Source organism: Amphiura filiformis, chromosome 5 (assembly GCF_039555335.1).
Source record: "Amphiura filiformis chromosome 5, Afil_fr2py, whole genome shotgun sequence".
In the NCBI taxonomy this organism is placed as follows: Eukaryota; Metazoa; Echinodermata; class Ophiuroidea; order Amphilepidida; family Amphiuridae; genus Amphiura; species Amphiura filiformis.
In genome coordinates, this window is record NC_092632.1 from 57,188,012 (window position 1) to 57,206,967 (window position 18,956).

The window sequence follows — 18,956 nt, forward strand, 5'->3', positions numbered from 1 at the left end:
TTTTCATCAGTAAAACTTGAGGTTGGGTGATATGTATGTCCCCTTACCCCTTAATATTGCTGTTAGACATTAAAAATTAACATTTTCATACATTTTATGTCTATCTACCGGACAACTAATGGCTTAATTGCTTTTAAAATAATACTAGAAAGTTAGAACTATCAAATAGCTACATATTGATACCAAAATGAATTCATTACCCCTTAATATTGTCATATTTTACGCTGTTAGACATGGAATATTAACATTTTCATGCATTTTATGTCTATCTACCGGACAACTAATGGCTTAATTGCTTTTAAAATAATACTAGAAAGTTAGAACTATCAAATAGCTACATATTGATCCCAAAATGAATTCATTTTCATCAGTAAAACTTGAGTTTTGGTGATTTGAATGTCCCATACACCTTAATATTGTCATATTTTACGGTACTACTCATGAAAAATTGACATTTTTTAACATTTTATGTCTTTCCAGCTAACAATTAATGGTTATTTTGCTTTAAAAGATTGCAACAACCAAATAGCTATATATTAATGCCAAAATGAATGAATTATAATGAATAAATGTCGAGTTGCGTTGGTTTGTACGTCCCCTACACCTTAATATTGTCATATTTTACGGTACTACACATGAAAAATTGACATTTTTTAACATTTTATGTCTTTCCAGCTAACAATTAATGGTTATTTTGCTTTAAAAGATTGCAACAACCAAATAGCTATATATTAATGCCAAAATGAATGAATTATAATGAATAAATGTCGAGTTACGTTGGTTTGTACGCCCTAACCTTTAATATTGTCAAATTTTACGCTGTTACACATTGGAAAATTAACATTTTTATCATATTTTATGTCTATCTTATGGTTTTTCTGTTAAAAATAATACTGGAAAGTTAGAGCAATCAATTAGCTACATGTTGATACCAAAATGAATTCATTATTATGAGTAAAGGTTGAGTTATGGTGGTTTTTGTTTCCCCTACCCTTAATAATGCCATATTTGACATGGTTATACATAGAAAAGTAACCTTTTCTCACATTTTATGGCTATCTACCTGACAATTAATGTTTGCTTTGCTTTAAAATAATACTAACACGTTTGAACAATCAATTAGCTACATATTAATTCCAAAATGAATTCATTATCATGAGTTGAAGTTGCGTTATGATGGTTTATATTTCCCCTACCCCTTAATATTGTTACACACGCTGCGACATGTGGAAAAGTAACTATTTTTTTACATTTTCAGTCTATTTTCCTGACAAACAGCGGTTGATCTCACCCCACACATATAAATATTCAAAATATTACATGAATGGCAACTTACCAAACAAATTTTGTTAATAGAACTTATAGAGTGTAGCCGAGTGACATATTAAGACATGTAAAACACCCCAACCCTGAACCCTATACACACCCCGCACCCACCCCCACATACCCACACACACCTACCCCAAACCCACACAACACAAACCAACATGCAAGCAAACATACACATACATAAATATTTGAACCAGAACATCAAAGTTTGCCTAGATATGCTTGATATTAAAAACAAAATTAAAAAATGGAAACTTAATTAATTTTGAAAATAAAAATTGGCACAATAGTAAAATTTGAAGCCAATGTCACAAAAACACCCACCCTACATGTTGTTGTGAAAAATCAGATTTTTCACTAGTGTATGGACTGGCCACTTCAAATCATGATCAAATGAAACCTAGGGTTGCTCTCAAATAATACTAGGCAGTTAGAACAATCAATTAGCTACATATTCATACCAAAATAAATTCATTATTATGAGTAAAAGTTGAGTTCTTGGAGTTTATATTTCCCCTACCCCTTAATTTTGTCCTATTTTTGGTGAATTTATGCGATTATACGTCCATACATAAAATGACCTGTAAAAAAAAAGTGATACCACAATTTGAGTCCACTACCTACCTAGCAGTGATCTAGAGGGTCCATACTAACTACCTATGGTGTCAAACCTTGTATGTAGTGGGGGATGAACCAAGTCCTTATTTAGGCCCCCTCTGGGATCTTGCTCCTGGACTATAAGTGGGCTCGCGCGTGTTCACAGATGATGGATGTCGAAACGGGGATTTGCAAATTGCACCGTAAATGGTATATTGAGTAGATAAAAACAAACAAACAAACAGACAAACAAACATGAAATATAAAACATAAACCAAATGATCTTTCTGACTCGTCTCATGCTAAGTCTTATGATTTCCTTCTTTTTTTGTATTATTTCGTTAGGTTTAAAAATGCTATCATCAGTAGATAGGCCTAACAAAATATAATTATTCAACCTTTCTCAATTTCTTTCTATTTTACAAATAAATACTAGTACTATCTTGAGTAGATAGCGGAAAAACTAACAAGCAAACAAATAAACAGACAAACAAAAAACATCAAAACAAACTTTCCTAACAGACGTTTTCTTAATATTTTCTGTTGTTTTATTAGGCCCGCAATGCTATCTTCAGAAGATAGCCGTTTGCGAGCGCGTTGCGAGAAAATGATGCAGATCGTAAATAATGCAGGTCGTAAGTGGGCTCGCGCGTGTTCAGAGAAGATGATGGATGTCGCAACGGGTGATTTGCAAATTGCACCGTAAATGGTATCTTGAGTAGATAAAAAAACAACAAAAACAAACAAACAGACAAACAAACATGAAATATAAAAAAATATACCAAATGATCTTTCTGACTCGTCTCATGCTAAGTCTTATGATTTCCTTCTTTTTTTGTATTATTTCGTTAGGTTTAAAAATGCTATCATCAGTAGATAGGCCTAGCAAAATATAATTATTCAACCTTTCTCAATTTCTTTGAATTTTACAAATAAATACTATCTTGAATAGATAGCGGAAAAGCTAAGAAGCAAACAAATAAACAGACAAACAAAAAACATCAAAACAAACTTTCCTAACAGACGTTTTCTTAATATTTTCTGTTGTTTTATTAGGCCCGCAATTATGCTATCTTCAGAAGATAGCCGTTTGCGAGCGCGTTGCGAGAAAATTATGCAGATCGTAAATGATGCAGGTCGTAAGTGGGATCGCGCGTGTTCACAGAAGATGATGGATGTCGCAACGGGTGATTTGCAAATTGCACCGTAAATGGTATCTTGAGTAGATAAAACAAACAAACAAACAGACAGACAAACAAACATGAAATATAAAAATATATACCAAATGATCTTTCTGACTCGTCTCATGCTAAGTCTTATGATTTCCTTCTTTTTTTGTATTATTATTTCATATAGGGCCTAGGTTTAAAATGCTATCATCAGTAGATAGGCCTAACAAAATATAATTATTCAACCTTTCTTAATTTCTTTGTATTTTACAAATAAATACTATTTTGAGTAGATAGCGGAAAAACTAACAAGCAAACAAAAACATCAAAACAAACTTTCCTAACAGACGTTTTCTTAATATTTTTTGTTGTTTTATTAGGCCCGCAATGCTATCTTCAGGAGATAGCCGTTTGCGAGCGCGTTGCGAGAAAATGATGCAGATCGTAAATGATGCATGTCCTAAGTGGGCTCGCGCGTGTTCACAGAAGATGATGGATGTCGCAATGGGTGATTTGCAAATTGCACCGTAAATGGTATCTTGCGTAGATAAAAAACAAACAAACAGACAAACAAACATGAAATATAAAAAAATATAGCCTACCAAATGATCTTTCGTACTCGTCTCATGCTAAGTCTTATGATTTCCTTCTTTTTATCTTGAGTAGATAGCGGAAAAACTAACAAGCAAACAAATAAACAGACAAACAAAAAACATCAAAACTAAATTTCTTAACAGACTTTTCTTAATATTTTTGTTGTTTTATTAGGCCCGTAATGCTATCTTCAGAAGATAGCCGTTTAAGTTTGCGAGCACGTTGCGAGAAAATGATGCAGATCATCGGCGTAAATGATGTAGGTCTTAAGTGGGCTCGCGGGTGTTCACAAGAAAATACATAAAGAGTCATTACATGCGAAATCAACAATGTGTACAACTCTATGGAGTAGGCAAACCTAACTGATGTGTTAAAGCCATCGAGTCCCAAAGCCAATATCTCTCAGAAATGTTAGGACATTATTTTCAACATAGGCCTACCTGAAGTTGATGGTGGGGCATAATGTCTGACATTGGTTTTCAGGGGGGTCAAAATGTACACAAAATGTACAATTGGGGTTTTGCATGGGTAATATCTCAGCTAATAGTATTCTAATAGGCTCAATATGGGATAAGAGTAATGTCTACCAAAGGGCTTTGACTGACCAAAAAATGGACAATAAAATTATTTTTACTTTTGGAGTTCTGACCCCCCGAAGTTGGTCCTGGAGGGCCCTATATCTTTTAAGTAAAGGACTTACAAGTTTGCTGATGGCAGATTTGAATTCTACACAAAGAAGTACCCCAGGATACATATTTTTAAAAGTTGTATGGGTTCCCTTTATACATTTATGGCCCTCCAAACATCGTCTTTCGCGTAGCGACACATTTTTTACGCTGACCCCCCTAAATTTCAACTTGCTACCACGGGAAAACGAAATGGAGTATGAAGCTCAAATTTTCAGCATTTTACTTTCTCACCAATATCTAGCACCACACAGAAAAAGAAAAAATTGAAGAGGTGCTGCGGTGCACATCCCAGCAGGGGCGTAAATCCATTTTTGAAAGTGGGGGGGGGGACACAAATAAAATTATTAGTCATTGATACTTCGGCGCGATAGCGCCGCACTTGGCGCCCGCGACGCAGGGGGGGTGTCTCATGTGCCCCTCCGAAGTAAGCCTACTTTTGCAAAATGAAGACCTAATTGAAGCCATTTGGTGGAATATTTTGGCACTATTATTGTGTGAGCTTGAAACAGCTGAAAATTGTGAAATGACGGCCTAATAAGCCATTCGTGGACAAGTCTTCACTAAAACAGAAGCGAAAGCGACCACTTGTTTATGTATACGCAGGGGGTGTTGAAGTCATTTGGTGCATAATTTTTACACTGTTATCATAAAAAAGGGACTTAAAGTCATAATGTACGATAATATGTTGGTTAATTTTTTTCAAACCTGATTTTTTGGCATATTTGTAATGTTTACACCTGTCACAACTTGCACCTAAATGGAATCAGCCAAATTTGTTGTGTTTGTAGGTAAACAGAGTTAAAGTTCGACATAAAGTCATAATTCAAGAAATTATGACTTTATGTCCGCCCATAGAACTGCGTGTTAAACGGCCAAAATAACAAGCAGTGTTTCTTTCACGTTACCTCGTTATTTCAGCTCAAAATGGACAGAAACCATTCCCGATCATTATTACTAGTATTATTTCAGCATTGTGGGTATAATGACAAATTTAAAATTTGAAGGAAATCGTACATTAAGCCTTTAATTCAATTTACAAAATTTTACTTGAGATTTGAGATTCGGAATTATTACTAAAGCATGCATGGATTGATGTTGAAGTCAGCATTGAGTTCGTCTTAAAACTGACTTTGGTGATAAAATGTGACGGGCCCTGCATATCGACGGGCCCGCAGTACAGGCTTTTGGGCCGAGGACGTGCCTTCAAGCAATGCCCAAAATAATCACAGGCCTATAATATATTATACTTACGATCGACCCGGCTGTGCGGATTTTTAGGTATGGGCAGTGATCAGGTGATGGGCCTACTCAATTACGTGCAATTTAACATTTTTTCTTCTCTTTTTCTCCCTTTTCTCTTCTCTTTTTCTCCCTTTCTCTTCTCTTTTTCTCCCTTTCTCTTCTCTCCTTTCCTTTTTTTTTGGTGTGGGGACCAAAATGTGGGGGGGACATTTGATATTGTGTCCCCCCCACTTTGAAAAGTGAGTGGGACGTGTCCCCCTGTCCCCCACCTGATTTACGCCCTTGCATCCCAGGAGTTGACAGCTGTTGACATGGATTGGCTCAGTGCCGTATGATTTTTCTCGAAAAGGGAGTAGTAGTCGCCCATGTGCAAATGAATTTCGTCATATCGTATATCTTATACCGCCCAGCAGCATTCAACATGGCAGCTTCCATGAGAAAATTGAGTAGAACTCTTCAGAATTCTTTTGTAAGTCTTGTGCCAAATAAGATTTATTCGAAGATGTTGCTTTCAAAATAAAGACTTAAAGTGATGACGTAGATTTCATTGATTTCATTTTATTAGTAATTTTATTGTCAAATAAGCTTATATTATTAAGCTTACATGCATTTGTATGTATGCATGTATAATCATGATAATAAGGTATGCTAGGTGAATTCAAATTTGCCATCAAACTGCATCATTTTATATATGTGTACATCCATATCAAAAGGATGCACTTGTTGGCTGCTACATGTGTCTCATTTCACATAATAGCTAGGAATAAATACCAGACTCATATCAAGTGTAGGTCACTTCAAGGCCACGTGTTTTGAACTCGCCACCCAAAAATGGTGGTTTTGTTACGCTTTTCCAAATCGAGACTCGTTCAAATTGTTATATCTCTGCTTAAACAAAAGGTATTGTAGTGTGTTTGGTGTGATTTTGTAGCTAAATGAGTGCCCTAACAGACCTCCAAAGGAGAATTGTTTATCAGCTAAGATAGTGGAGGTACAGTTGTTTGAGTTCAGAATGGCCGAGGTGGTTGTTGAGGCGGTGGCGGTTGAGGCGGTGGCGGTATGTGCAAAGTCTATGGGAAATAAAGATTTTTGTGTGTGCGTTGAATCAACTGATCATATCTTTGCATCCATATGGGCTACAGACATGGTTAAGAGCTCTTTTGAAAGATTATTAATTCTGCTATTAAAATTGTTTTTAATAATTTTGAACACTTTATGATTGGTTTAGTCTATAAAATACAACCTTTTACGTACAAAACTACCTGTTTTCATATTAAACACTGTAGTAAGTGATGCGGATGTCTTCAAAATCTAAAAGTTGCTGTAAATTTTTAATTACTTACCCTATCATAGTCAAAATATACATTTTCTGAGAGGAAATTTGATGAGGAATCCGAATATGGACTTACTTTTTCTGTATGGGTTAGGGGTAAAATGTTTCAGTTCAAAATATGTTGAATTGTAAAAAAAATTGAACATATTTTGGGACACCCTGTATTCCAAGATTACCAAACAGCTGTGACTTTTTTTCTTCCAAAGTCAGTAGGCTCCCCTAAACCTCTAACCAAATCAATGTTGTTTACTTTCAGTTTATAACTGCAAGTTACTAATAAGCAATGCATTAAGTGACCCATTTTTTATTTGGAATTTTTTTATTCCACCCTGTATAACTTCAAGGTCACCCTGTACAATGAGTTGAAATGTGTATATTTAAATTGCTTTTGCCTCCAGCTTTCCAAAAATGTATACTTTTGCTAGTTTAGGGTTGATAGTTGTGGAGATATTCTAATTGAAACTTGATTGGTGTCAAAATTCATAATATTTGTGATGTAACGCTAAGGGTGGCGAGTTCAAAACACACGGCCTCAAATCATCCCAAGTCAAATTGTATAAGAAATATTATCTGTATTCCTAAACCATGTGACTTAATGGGATAATTTGAAGTGACCTCCACTTCGGAGATGAGTCTGGTATTTATTCCTAGTTATTATGTGAAATGAGACACATGTAGCAGCCGACAAGTGCATCCTTTTGATATGGATGTACACATATATCAAATTAAAGCCCTTGAGTAAACAAAGCCAAAACTGAAAACCCTTTTTTTCACAGCACTTTCCGTAGCAAAGTTACATCTTGTCAAAGATTGACTTTCATCAAAAAGATTTAGCTCGTTCACGTAGCAGTTTCGTTGTCCCACTGGTCTACTTATAAACGTAGATTGCCTGGCGATCGGAGTGTTATCGTCAGAGCACCTCGGACTAATATTTGAGTCAAGTGAAGTATAGAAAACATATTTATGTAGGTTTCCTTCTTCAGACAGTTGTTTTAAATTTCTATGTAAATATGCATTGACATTGTCGGCGAATTTGGCTGACTAGCAAATGTGTTAATTAAGGTTTGCCTGGGATACCTAATGTATGCATGCATCATGCATTGAAAGCCATAGCTCGAGATACTCTAGCTAAAATGTAGACTCGCTTGCCAGTCTCATGTACGCCGTATGTACACAGAGACTGGCTTATCCCATTTTGTGTGTCACACACTTAAGGTTTTGCGCAGCTCAAACATTTCAACAAATTTCTTTCTAGGATTAGGTAGAATCATAAAATTTTGAAGTTTAAAATATCTCCTTCAAAATGTGATTAAGGGGGTACTACACCCATTGATTTTGTTTGCATTTTTTTGCATTTTGTGAAGAAATTATAAAAAAAATTGGACAAAGTGGTATGCAAAATGAAGGGGCAAATCTTCTCGTTTTATTGGTGGCATCGGTCTCAACGTAGCTTACATGCTTTTAAAAGTAGAAGCCAAAAGGTGGTACATCACTGATGATTAAGGGTGTGAGTGAGTCCCGGGAATTTGAGTCCCGCCCGATAATCCGAGTACCCAGACAGGAATTCCATGCCCGGATACCCGAAATTCCGAAAAAAATTGATTAATCTATTAATGATATCAAAATGCATTCAAATTCAATGCATTTTGATATCATTAATAGATTATGACATGAAAACTATGTATCAATTTTTATATTAAAATTACAAAACAATGTGCAAAGTTCAATTTTTTTTATTTTTTTTTAGGTCAACCATGATCCTAGCATTTATTTCTATGTCCAGAGACACTACAAAACCGACTTTATAAAACCGAAAAAAATAATTTTTTTTTTTTTTTTTTTTTTAATTTTTTTTTTGTATTTTGGTACCGTTACCCGCCGAAAAATGCGGCAGGTACCGGGCACAAAATTACCCGAAAATCACACCCCTACTGATGATTTTAATTCACTTCATTTTGGAAAGCTTACTATCAATGGATTTTGTTAGGGAAATAAAGTTGATATGTAAAATGGGAATATTAAGTGGTTCCTGATTTCTTTTATGACTTCATGAACTTGGTGCTCCACAACGATAAAAAAAGGAACTGGTTAAAATGCTTCTATTTTCAATGTTGAGCTATATTTTGTATTTTTAACTTGCGACATTATTTCACTGAAACTTAATTAAGCCACAGGTAACAGGTTACCACAACCATACTGCAGCAATGTTGAAAAAAAATGTATTTCTTGTCACCTATACCACCATATTGGGTAGTTTTCCGTAAGCTTAACTTTTGTGATTTTGGTAACTATTTTATATTTATTTGTGAAATCCATCTCAACTAGGCATTCTAAATTGTACTCACCATTTACACCCCAAGGTATATTAGTATATCCACCTTGCACTTCTCGATATATATCCAGTTAAAGACAGAATATCAAAATTATTCCTCATTATGATATCACAGACTCTTACATGTGTATTCAAAATGGATGCTTAAATTTGACCTGAACCAATTGACCTATAACCTGACATACGGTGACCTAATAGCCTTTTCTTCTCCTAACAACACAGTATAGTATTACATTGACTATGACTATGCATCCGTGTAAGTGTTTATTTAATTTATTCAGTGTTTATATATTTTGCATGCACCACTATAGATTTTCTATAGAGAGTATAACAAAGGATTTAATGTATTCTATTCATGTACCCTACTTGAACATGTTCAATAGAATAAATTATGGTTTGTTATGAAACACGATCTGAGTTACTAGGATACACAGTAAACAAAAAAATATATAGGGCTAAAATGACTTACTACAATGGTGTAAAAGCACTTTTTTCTTCTTTTTTCATTTTTCTTTTATTTCACATGATCCGTGCATATATCGCCTAGCTATAAATGAAAAAATATTTTTTAGACCAATCAAACCAATATATGGGTGTAGTATGCCCTTAAATGAAAGATGACAATTTTCTTTTAAAAATGATGATTTAAGCATTTCTGCAGGTTAAATAATTACAAAGTTACAGTATGACCAAAAGTATGTCGCCTTTTTACTGCCCAAATTTGCATTGGCAATGGCAATTTTTTGGATCACAAAAAGTTTGTTCACCTCCCAAATCATGGCTTGCCATTTAGCATGATTCAACATTTTCCCATTGAATCCTGTGCTAAAATTGTAAACCATTTTAGCTAAAATGCGCTTTACTTTCAATTTCAGTTGCTTTTGTGTGTGGTTAGGCATCGCACATCTGTGATAAAGAGACTTTACAACATGGGATTTATAAAGGATAATTTAAATGAATTTTGAATTTCCCCCATACGCTACACAGTAAAGTACACTGGCTGCCAATTTCTGCTCACATGGCATATGCCATGATGATCAATTTTAGTTAGTGGAGTAGTGGATGCCGATAAAAATATTGGACCTGCCTGTCGTCTATCATAGGTAGAGGATAGTCAAAATAAAAATTCCTATCGTTTATTCTCATTCTTAGTCAGTTAAATATTATTTTGATAACTGTAAACTATTTTTTAAAGCAAAAATTCAGTTACCGTCATAAAAACTCCCCCTTTTCTAAAATGGACGAAACTTGTTTACAACTTAACATCTTTTGTTGCGGCGTACTGATAGCACGCGTGCGTGTGTTCCGCACTAGTCACGCATACAACGCGATACATACGCCAAGCACCTCTACAAGCGCAGTTACAGCGTTATCAACACGCATGATGCCGTGGGGTCGTGTACCCCATGATAGACGGCACCCGAAATCATGCGATTGTCCAATCAGATTATGTGTCTATGAACTAGACCACTACCACTGACTAAGAATATGCTATAAAGGACGCCCAGCATGCCCTCTATAATCAATGATGTGAATCTGCCTATCTTTGCAATTGCAACTGTTTTGGGGTAAAATGTCATCCTTATAATTAACTGCAAAAGGGGGTATTTCGAACTTTTGGTAATGGTGATGTGCATCACCCTCCGCAGGGGAGTAACCCCAGCGGGGTAAGAAATTGAGGATGATCATTGATAAAGTACCGGTAATATGGCAACCTTGAGCTGAGCCGCCCGAGCTAGCTCTGGGATGTGATATTCGAACTTCTCTGTTGCTTCGCCGCCTCAGGGTAATCACAGAAATCCCCAAATCAAAGTAATGAATTGACCTATCATAAAAGTTCATCTGTGTTGGTAATCAAATAAAGGAAGAATTGAACTTTTTTGTTCACAACTTTAAAAGTTGCTCACCTGAAATTTTCAGTTGTTAAGACTATAACCTTCTTCAGTAGAATGATCCATTTCGTTGATTGATTTGATGACTCTTGACTTGTGACGTCAGAACTGGATTTCCAGTAAGAGCCTATAAAGTTGACTATATTGTACTTACCACTTAAATCATTTATATTTTTCAGCAAATGAAAATGTGCTTCAGCTGTTTTTTGAGAATTGGAACCCATAGCAGATCATTCAGCAGCCGTGTTTTGAATTCAACCAATCTCCTACGACCCTTTAGTAAGCAAAATCAAATGGGTGGTAGAGGATGTATTGTCGTGCAGCCGAGACGAACATCTGTTATGTATTTTATTATGAAGAGTTACCAGGACTCTAAAAAACTTCATAAAAAAGATCCTGGGTAAGTTTCAAAGTCTGATCCATTTGACAGTATAGATCAGTATTATGTTGTTTAGCAGGCAGGCAGACAGGTGGAAAGGCCCATTTAAAGACCCATTCAGTGATCCCAGAACAAATGCACAAAATTTAAAATTGTTTATAAATTGCTTAAAAGTGAAGGATAAGTCATTCAAATTGTAATCACACTGATGATGCTGCTAACATGCCCTCATTACCAACATTATATAATAGGCTATTTATGTAAAAGTGATACTCTCAAAATTTGCAGTGAGGTAATTATGCATGCATATGTTAGGGGTACTTATGAGTGGGTGTCAAATTTTAAAACGTAAATAATTTTGCAGGTCAGTAAAATGATTGATGCGCAAGTCCATATCGCAAGCATTACATGGGATACAGGGCTTGACTTGGGCTTTTGACAAAATGAAGAAAAAGGAAACAGAGGCTTCTGAAATCCACAAAAAAGTTTTTGAATTTCAGTGACTTGAACACTTAATTCAGTGTAGCCTACTTGCTGTATAATATATGTGACCTGCTACCATGATATCAGTGTAAAGTCGCCGCGGCTTTATGCTCATTTTGTTAAGTTGGTAGTTTCGAGATATTTGGTCTGACTAAGTTGATGTTCTTTGTTTGCCGACACCTGTACAAGCCAGTAGTATTATCCTTTGTAAATGGCCCATTGTGCCCCCATTCACAAAGGACATACAGACATACTTAGTGGCTTTAACAGGTGAGCATGTTGAGTGAACACCAACCAGCAGCCAGGGCATTTTGAGTGGCTAACACCTTGCGACTTTACGCTGATTTCGTGGTAGCAGGTCACATAATATAAAATTTGATTTTTCTCTTCTTTTTTGCCACTTTCTGTTTCCGCACTCGCAAGCTGGATTAGAGCTTCTGGTATTAGTGGTATATGTAATCACTGATAATTGATTAATTATTGGATTGGGTTAGAACTAGATTTGCTTACTTGCTTACAATGCACAATGTAATTGATTTTTTGCATGATTAATTGCAGTCCCAAGTTTACTCGGAGATATGGTGTGGAGGGATCCATTGCACGGGAGTTGATCAGCTATGGTGCTAAAGTCCATTTCACCAATGGGAAATGGTACGGCAGAAAGACACTAAAGAGTTGGCGTGTGTCAAACCCCGGGCCAGAAGCAACTGATTTTACTGTGAATGCTGTAGATGCAACAGACGCATTTCTGAACCAAGGAGCTGTTGAGAGTATGGGTAGGTCCATTTGTTGCTCACTTTCTCCAGGTGCACTTAGGATTAACAACCTTGGCCTTGTCTCTTGTATGTCTTTTTCATTCTGCCCTTTTCAAATTAACAGACCTGCCAACTGTCCCTCATTTTGAGGGATTGTCCCTCATTTGAGGTTTACCAATGTGAAAATGAGGGACAGTCCTGTTTTCTGACAATTTCAGTGATGGAAAAATTTAAATGTAAGAACAGCAGAAAATGATGAAAATGTAACTTTAAAATTTGCTATAGCATTCTTTTTAGTCTATTGTGATAAATTCAGACCTGTAAAACCTTCTCTGAATTCTGAAAGTATTCCACACCTCAAGTCTTTGAATTTGTCGGTACCTGGTTTGTGTACATGTACAAGGTTTTGGCCTCAATGTCCCTCATTCTGATTTCGGTAGGTTGGCAGCAGAGCAAATAATTACAGTGTCATTTATTTGATTCAACTACAGATATGGATTGCATATATGACTGGCCTTACCAAAATTGCAGTTGCCGGTTTAAGACGTCAAACATCAAGTCTTATAGAATGACTTTCACAAAAATTGCACATGCAATTATCACTATTAAAAAAAGGGGAAAGTCACTTTCAATTAATACCAATAGCTCACTCATTATTTCTGGACACAATTACATTATTTATTATGATTTGGTCATACAAATATACACATGAATGCTGTGTACGTAATTTCATTACGTAATGTAATCAACTCTGTTGAAAAAATCAACACTTAAGCAGGCTAACCTGGTGAATTATGAAGCAATATATATAAAATGGAAAAATAGTGGTTTTCTAAAATGAAAATTTCTGGTAAAAATCTGATGTACCATAGTTGATTCTGTATTTTGACAGCCAAAAATCTTCCCAATGTGAAGTATCTGAACCTTGATGGATGCAAGTATGTGGATGATCATTGCCTTGCTAGTTTGGTACATATGAGAGACACTCTGACCCATCTTAGTATTAACAGGTGTAATCAGCTTACAGATGGTGGAATAGCATCTCTTCATAAACTCAGGTAAGAAGCACTTCACCAAAACAGTCTTTTTTTTCAGTGAAATTGCTCCAGAGGTTTGGATTCTATAATCAAAGATTATCAAATCACGCATAAACCACATTTGCCAGGCTTTAATATGGTGAACAATTTTATTTTACACATGTTTCCATTTTGCACACAACAGTGAAATGCCAAAGACTTTCAACACTTCTTACAACCATATTTGACAATCAATTTATTACAGCTATCCTTTGTTCAGTTAATAAATGGCCAAACTCATAACACCATGGATTGAGCGACTGCTGTGCATGCAGTTGAACACAGCACCTGCTACACTAGTTTCGCTTTGTGTTATGTGTGACTGGCTTGTGCTTTACTATGTGAATTTATGCAAGTGTAAATATTTGCCATTTATAAGTTGAACTACCAGTGTAGAATCACCATCTATTTTCTTGATCACATCTAAAATATGCACCTTGTGAAGGTATGTGTAAATCCAGATGTTTATAAAAATCGAACTCATCCTTTTCTTTCCAACAGCAAACTTGAGCGGTTAAACATGAATGACCTGCCACTTGTTGTCAATGCAAAGCTAGTAGCACTCTTGCTAGAAGACCACATACCAAACCTAAGGATAGGAATGGTTACCGACCAGATAGACGAATACAAACAAAAAGTCAAACTACTCAAAGGCATGGGACGAACAACAGAAGAAATGGATAAGTTGTTGGCTGAGGGTGCATCTCATGAAGAAGACACATTGGACAAAAATGATACTGGTAGTAGTGTTGAGGAAGACGAAAGTGATGCAAAGTGGTCAGGTTTAATACGTGAAAATAGAACTTGAGACAAAGTTGTTAACATATGAGTACCATACTGACTTATCTTATTAGATAAGAGGAAAGATGGCAAGATTTTCAAGATCTTCAAGCCTAACATGAGCTTGTAAGAAAAGCTTGGTCCTAATTTCTGGACAATTCTAGAAGTTATATACTATATCCATGGATATTATAGGATGTTAATACAGATGTTTGGATTTGCTTTTTCATCCTGTCCACACAAGGGCACACTGATGCTATACATTTTGATCAACTTGCCTGTTGCTTCAGATCAGACCAATTGCTGTGGTTTGCAACTGTCTGTCTGCGTGATAACTTGCCCCAAATGGTTTATTCCAGTTAAAATCCATACACCCTCTATTGAAGACATGACGTTTACATGTAATCTGCCACACAGGGGATGGGGTAGATTTCAAATGGCGCCCCCAATTCAGGTAACCCCTTCTGAACGTCATGTCTTCCATCCATAGAGGGTGTTTTTAATTTCAACTGGCCCAGTGTTCTAAATATTGTTGCTACATGAATTATCATTACTTTTTATGTAATGACTAATGAGTACTGTTTAAGATAAATATTTGATTGTTTCACACAAGACATATGGTGATTTGGAAGAGTTTCAAGTAGGAGATCCAAGTCTCTGATTTGTCACTCATGGGGAGAAATAGTGTGCCTCCTGAACTTTTCACCATACGCCTGGTAAACTTGATTTGAAGTCCACTCACATTTCCGATATGCATGTAATACATTATTATGCTAATATTATACAAACATGCTTATAGCGCTTTCAGTCCAAAGGACCTCAAGGTGTTTAACAACAATATAACAAGGCAGGCAAAAAGATATATACAAACCTCCAAAACTAATTAACCCATTCACCAAACAAAATGCCAGAGGTACACTACTTTGGACCCCATAGCTCGGTTGCTAGGTGACTACCCAATATGGCATTTTCCATAGCTGGAGTCTGAAATCTCCTCCTAGTCTAACATCTTTGGGTGATTTAGATATTATTTGATTACAGACTGGTCAATATTTTATGTTTTCAATATATATAATTATTGTTTTTGCAATCTTATTTTGCTCATCTCAGTTTCAGAATTGCACCACAATACTTTGTACTTATTGGAACAGATTGAGTTAATTTGGTGTTAATTGATTTATTCTTTAATTGTTATGTTTTTTTCCTTCAATGTGCAATATTTTAAGAATTTTAAGGACAAGATTACATGAAACCTAGAAACTGCATGAGGTAAAATATGCTATACAGTCTGTATCAAAATGATTTGTACCCAACACAGTTTCCACTGATTATTAACAAGACTGCTGCATCAAAATACAACATAAGATCCACCTAATTGGTAGGCAAATGTTATAAATGGTTATACAACTATAAATTGTGGCCACTTCAAGAGGATCTACTGTTATATTTGGGAGAAGCAGATTTTTTAAAAAACTTTAAAACTGATGAGTATCAGTCATTTTGATGCAGCCTGTATAGAAAGTGTTGTTTTGTTAAATGTCAAGACAATGAGGCATTATACTCATACTTGGTGTGCTAGTTTTCAGCCAGGTTCTTCAGTGGTCTGCTGATTTGGTGTTGTTTATAGCATAAACTCGGAAGTGGTGTTCTGAGTGGCTAATTGAATCACATCTGCACCTCATTCGCTGGTCAAGCTGCGTAGCATCGCGTGACCAATCTATTCAGATATCTCATTTGCATAGTTGTGACATTTCCAGCAAAATCATAGCCCGATTATGACTTTATCAAATGGTGATGTTAAGGTGTTCTTATTGAAATCATTTGGAATTAAGATAAAAAGTTTTTCAAAGAATCTGTCTTATTGGCCAGTTATGATCAACTTAGACCTTGAATCCAGTATGTGACCCGTTATGTAATAGTGATGTATAAGGTCACATTTTGAGGGCAAAGGTGGTTTGTAGCCACCTTATAAAATTGGCTGCAAATGTGAAATTGGTCTCAATTGAAAATTTGAAATGCTATTGGATTTATATGAATAGAAAAGGTGAATTATGATAGCCTTCTTCAAATGGTATTGATATAAAATAGGCTGAAAATATCTTATTGGTCTCATTTGAAAAGTGCAAGTACTATATATGCATGCTGAACAAGTACATCAAAGAAGAGAATGCTACCACTGCAACACTTGTGATCATAGACACTTTGTTTAACATGTTACCAGAGTTAACCAAGTAATATAGGATGTGATCACTGATGATTTATAATCAAAACATGTGAGAGTGAATCATTATTTTCAAAACATTTTACCATTTTGTGTGATGATTCTATCAATATTGTGATTGAGGCATGTGAGCAAATGCATGTGTGTATAAGTGCAATGTATCTTGTACTCTATTCAACACCAATTGTTTTTATGTAAAATAATTTGTTTTGTTATTAAAAAGAACAAAAAAACCCATCAAATTGAGTATGAATTTTGTCACTGACTGACTTTGACTTCAAAATCACTGTCCATTCAATTAGCTTAGATTATTGTTTTTTTAAAACTATATTTGACTAAATAAAAAATTGTGGTCAAAGTCATCGAAGAAAAGTGTTAGCACACACCCTTTGACCCAACATGATTTATACTTTTCAAATTCCAAAGTTCAATTTGAAACCCCATTTCTTTTCAATTTTGCCTCATTTTAGGCAGTTACTTGGGTACTTGGTAATTTTCTTGGACCCACCACTGAATGACCCCCTTTTTTCAACAAAAATCTCCACTAATAGACCCATAGTATCATACTCCGGTAGGCATAGGTACATCACTTTCATATTTGAGTGCCCCCCCCCAGCAGTTCTAACAGGCAATAAAAGTCAAATTTTAATATTTTTGCAATTTGAGGGGAAGTGGGCCAAACATATGCATGTTTTCTTACAATTTTAGTCACAAAATTCTAAGACTTGGAACAAGTCTATATCTAAGCCTTCCTTGAGTATTGGCTAAGAGATGACTCATAATTTCAATATTTTATGTTATATTTGACAATTTTTTATGAATAAGATTAGAAAATGTGTTTTCCAAACATTAGAATGCATAACTTGTACAAGACTTTAGGCTTGATTGTCACATGTACGAAAAATGCCCTCAAAATGCATGTTTTTGGCCCTTATTTCACTAACTAAAGGATTAGGATTTAGCTGTTTCATTTGGAAAAACAGGGTAATATTTTTTTAATCCAAAACAATTAGTGCTACATTTTTCTGGAATAAGGAGTAGGTCATATCAATAAAAGATAAACAGTGAAAACATACAAACCGGGACAAATTCCCTGTCCAATTGTGCAAAATAAAAAAAAAGATCAAACAATTAACAAAACAGAAATCAGGGCTTCCCAAATTGTTTTTCCTGTGGCCCAAATTTCATTAGAAAAATATGGCATGACCCACTACAAATGCTGTTACTTTCAGAACACTATCGGTGGCATACCAGGCAAAATTTGCCAGTGGCGTAGCTAGGCTCTCACCAATTCCCAGGTACCTGAGTTCCTGCCCGCCCTTGGGCCCCAGGTCAAAATTCAAGGGTCAAAGTACCAAAAACGGTTTTTGGTTTTTTTACAAAATTTGAAAAAAAAAGCAGTTATAGGCCCTAAATTACTTCTTATTCAAGGTTCGAAACCAGACAAATACTGCTACTTAAAAAATTGCTAATTTTTTTTTCAAAGTTGGATAAAGTTGCACATTTTAATTATTTTTGCTTCTATTGAACAGCTAACAATGCATACAAATTCAATGTGTTCCTGCCTGTTCAACAGAAGCAAAAGTAATTAATATGTACAACTTTATCCAACTTTGGATTTTTTTTTTGTAGCAGTATTTCTTTGGTTTCCAACCTTGAATAACAAGTAATTTTAAATTTAGGGCCTATAACTTTTTTTTCCCTTCATATTTTCGGGTACCCAGATTCCCGCCCGAAAATCAGTTCATTCAGGTACTTTAGTACATAATTACCCGTTAGGTGAGAGCCCTAGTCAGGGGCCAAGGAGATATAATGGTGCCCCCACCCACCCAATTCTTGAAACAATTGTGAGTGGAGCCAAAATTTAGATAAATACCACTAGGCATAATTAATTTTGAGTATAATGAAATTGAATTTCTGTCTTTTTTTCAAATGCCTATTTGTGTTGAAATGTGTGCGAAATTTTGACTTTCATCGCTTGGATGGGGCACAGAATTGATGCTGAATTGGTCAATTCAGTGCCCGGCCTAAGGTGGCGGCCTTCTCGCTATGCCACTGAAATTTGCAAAGAGGGTACAATTTCCA

At 35.5% G+C, this 18,956-nt stretch overlaps 1 protein-coding gene across 1 annotated transcript; it reads left to right on the forward strand.

The window, feature by feature from the left end:
* Window positions 1-5,999: 5,999 nt before the first annotated feature.
* On the forward strand, window positions 6,000-17,102 carry LOC140153420 (uncharacterized). The gene is made up of 5 exons (XM_072176174.1): window positions 6,000-6,089; window positions 11,357-11,577; window positions 12,598-12,815; window positions 13,687-13,852; window positions 14,372-17,102. Exons 1-5 carry the CDS (start codon window positions 6,042-6,044, stop codon window positions 14,676-14,678), a joined length of 960 nt encoding a protein of 319 aa, XP_072032275.1. The 5' UTR covers window positions 6,000-6,041; the 3' UTR covers window positions 14,679-17,102.
* The last annotated feature ends 1,854 nt before the right edge of the window (window positions 17,103-18,956 follow it).

Excerpts from the sequence above, each read along its gene's own strand:
- LOC140153420 (XM_072176174.1), top strand. The coding sequence starts at position 6,042 with ATGGCAGCTTCCATGAGAAAATTGAGTAGAACTCTTCAGAATTCTTTT. Across the intron at positions 6,090-11,356 it reads GAACTCTTCAGAATTCTTTT|CAAATGAAAATGTGCTTCAG; the intron begins GTAAGTCTTGTG and ends TATATTTTTCAG. Across the intron at positions 12,816-13,686 it reads AGGAGCTGTTGAGAGTATGG|CCAAAAATCTTCCCAATGTG; the intron begins GTAGGTCCATTT and ends GTATTTTGACAG.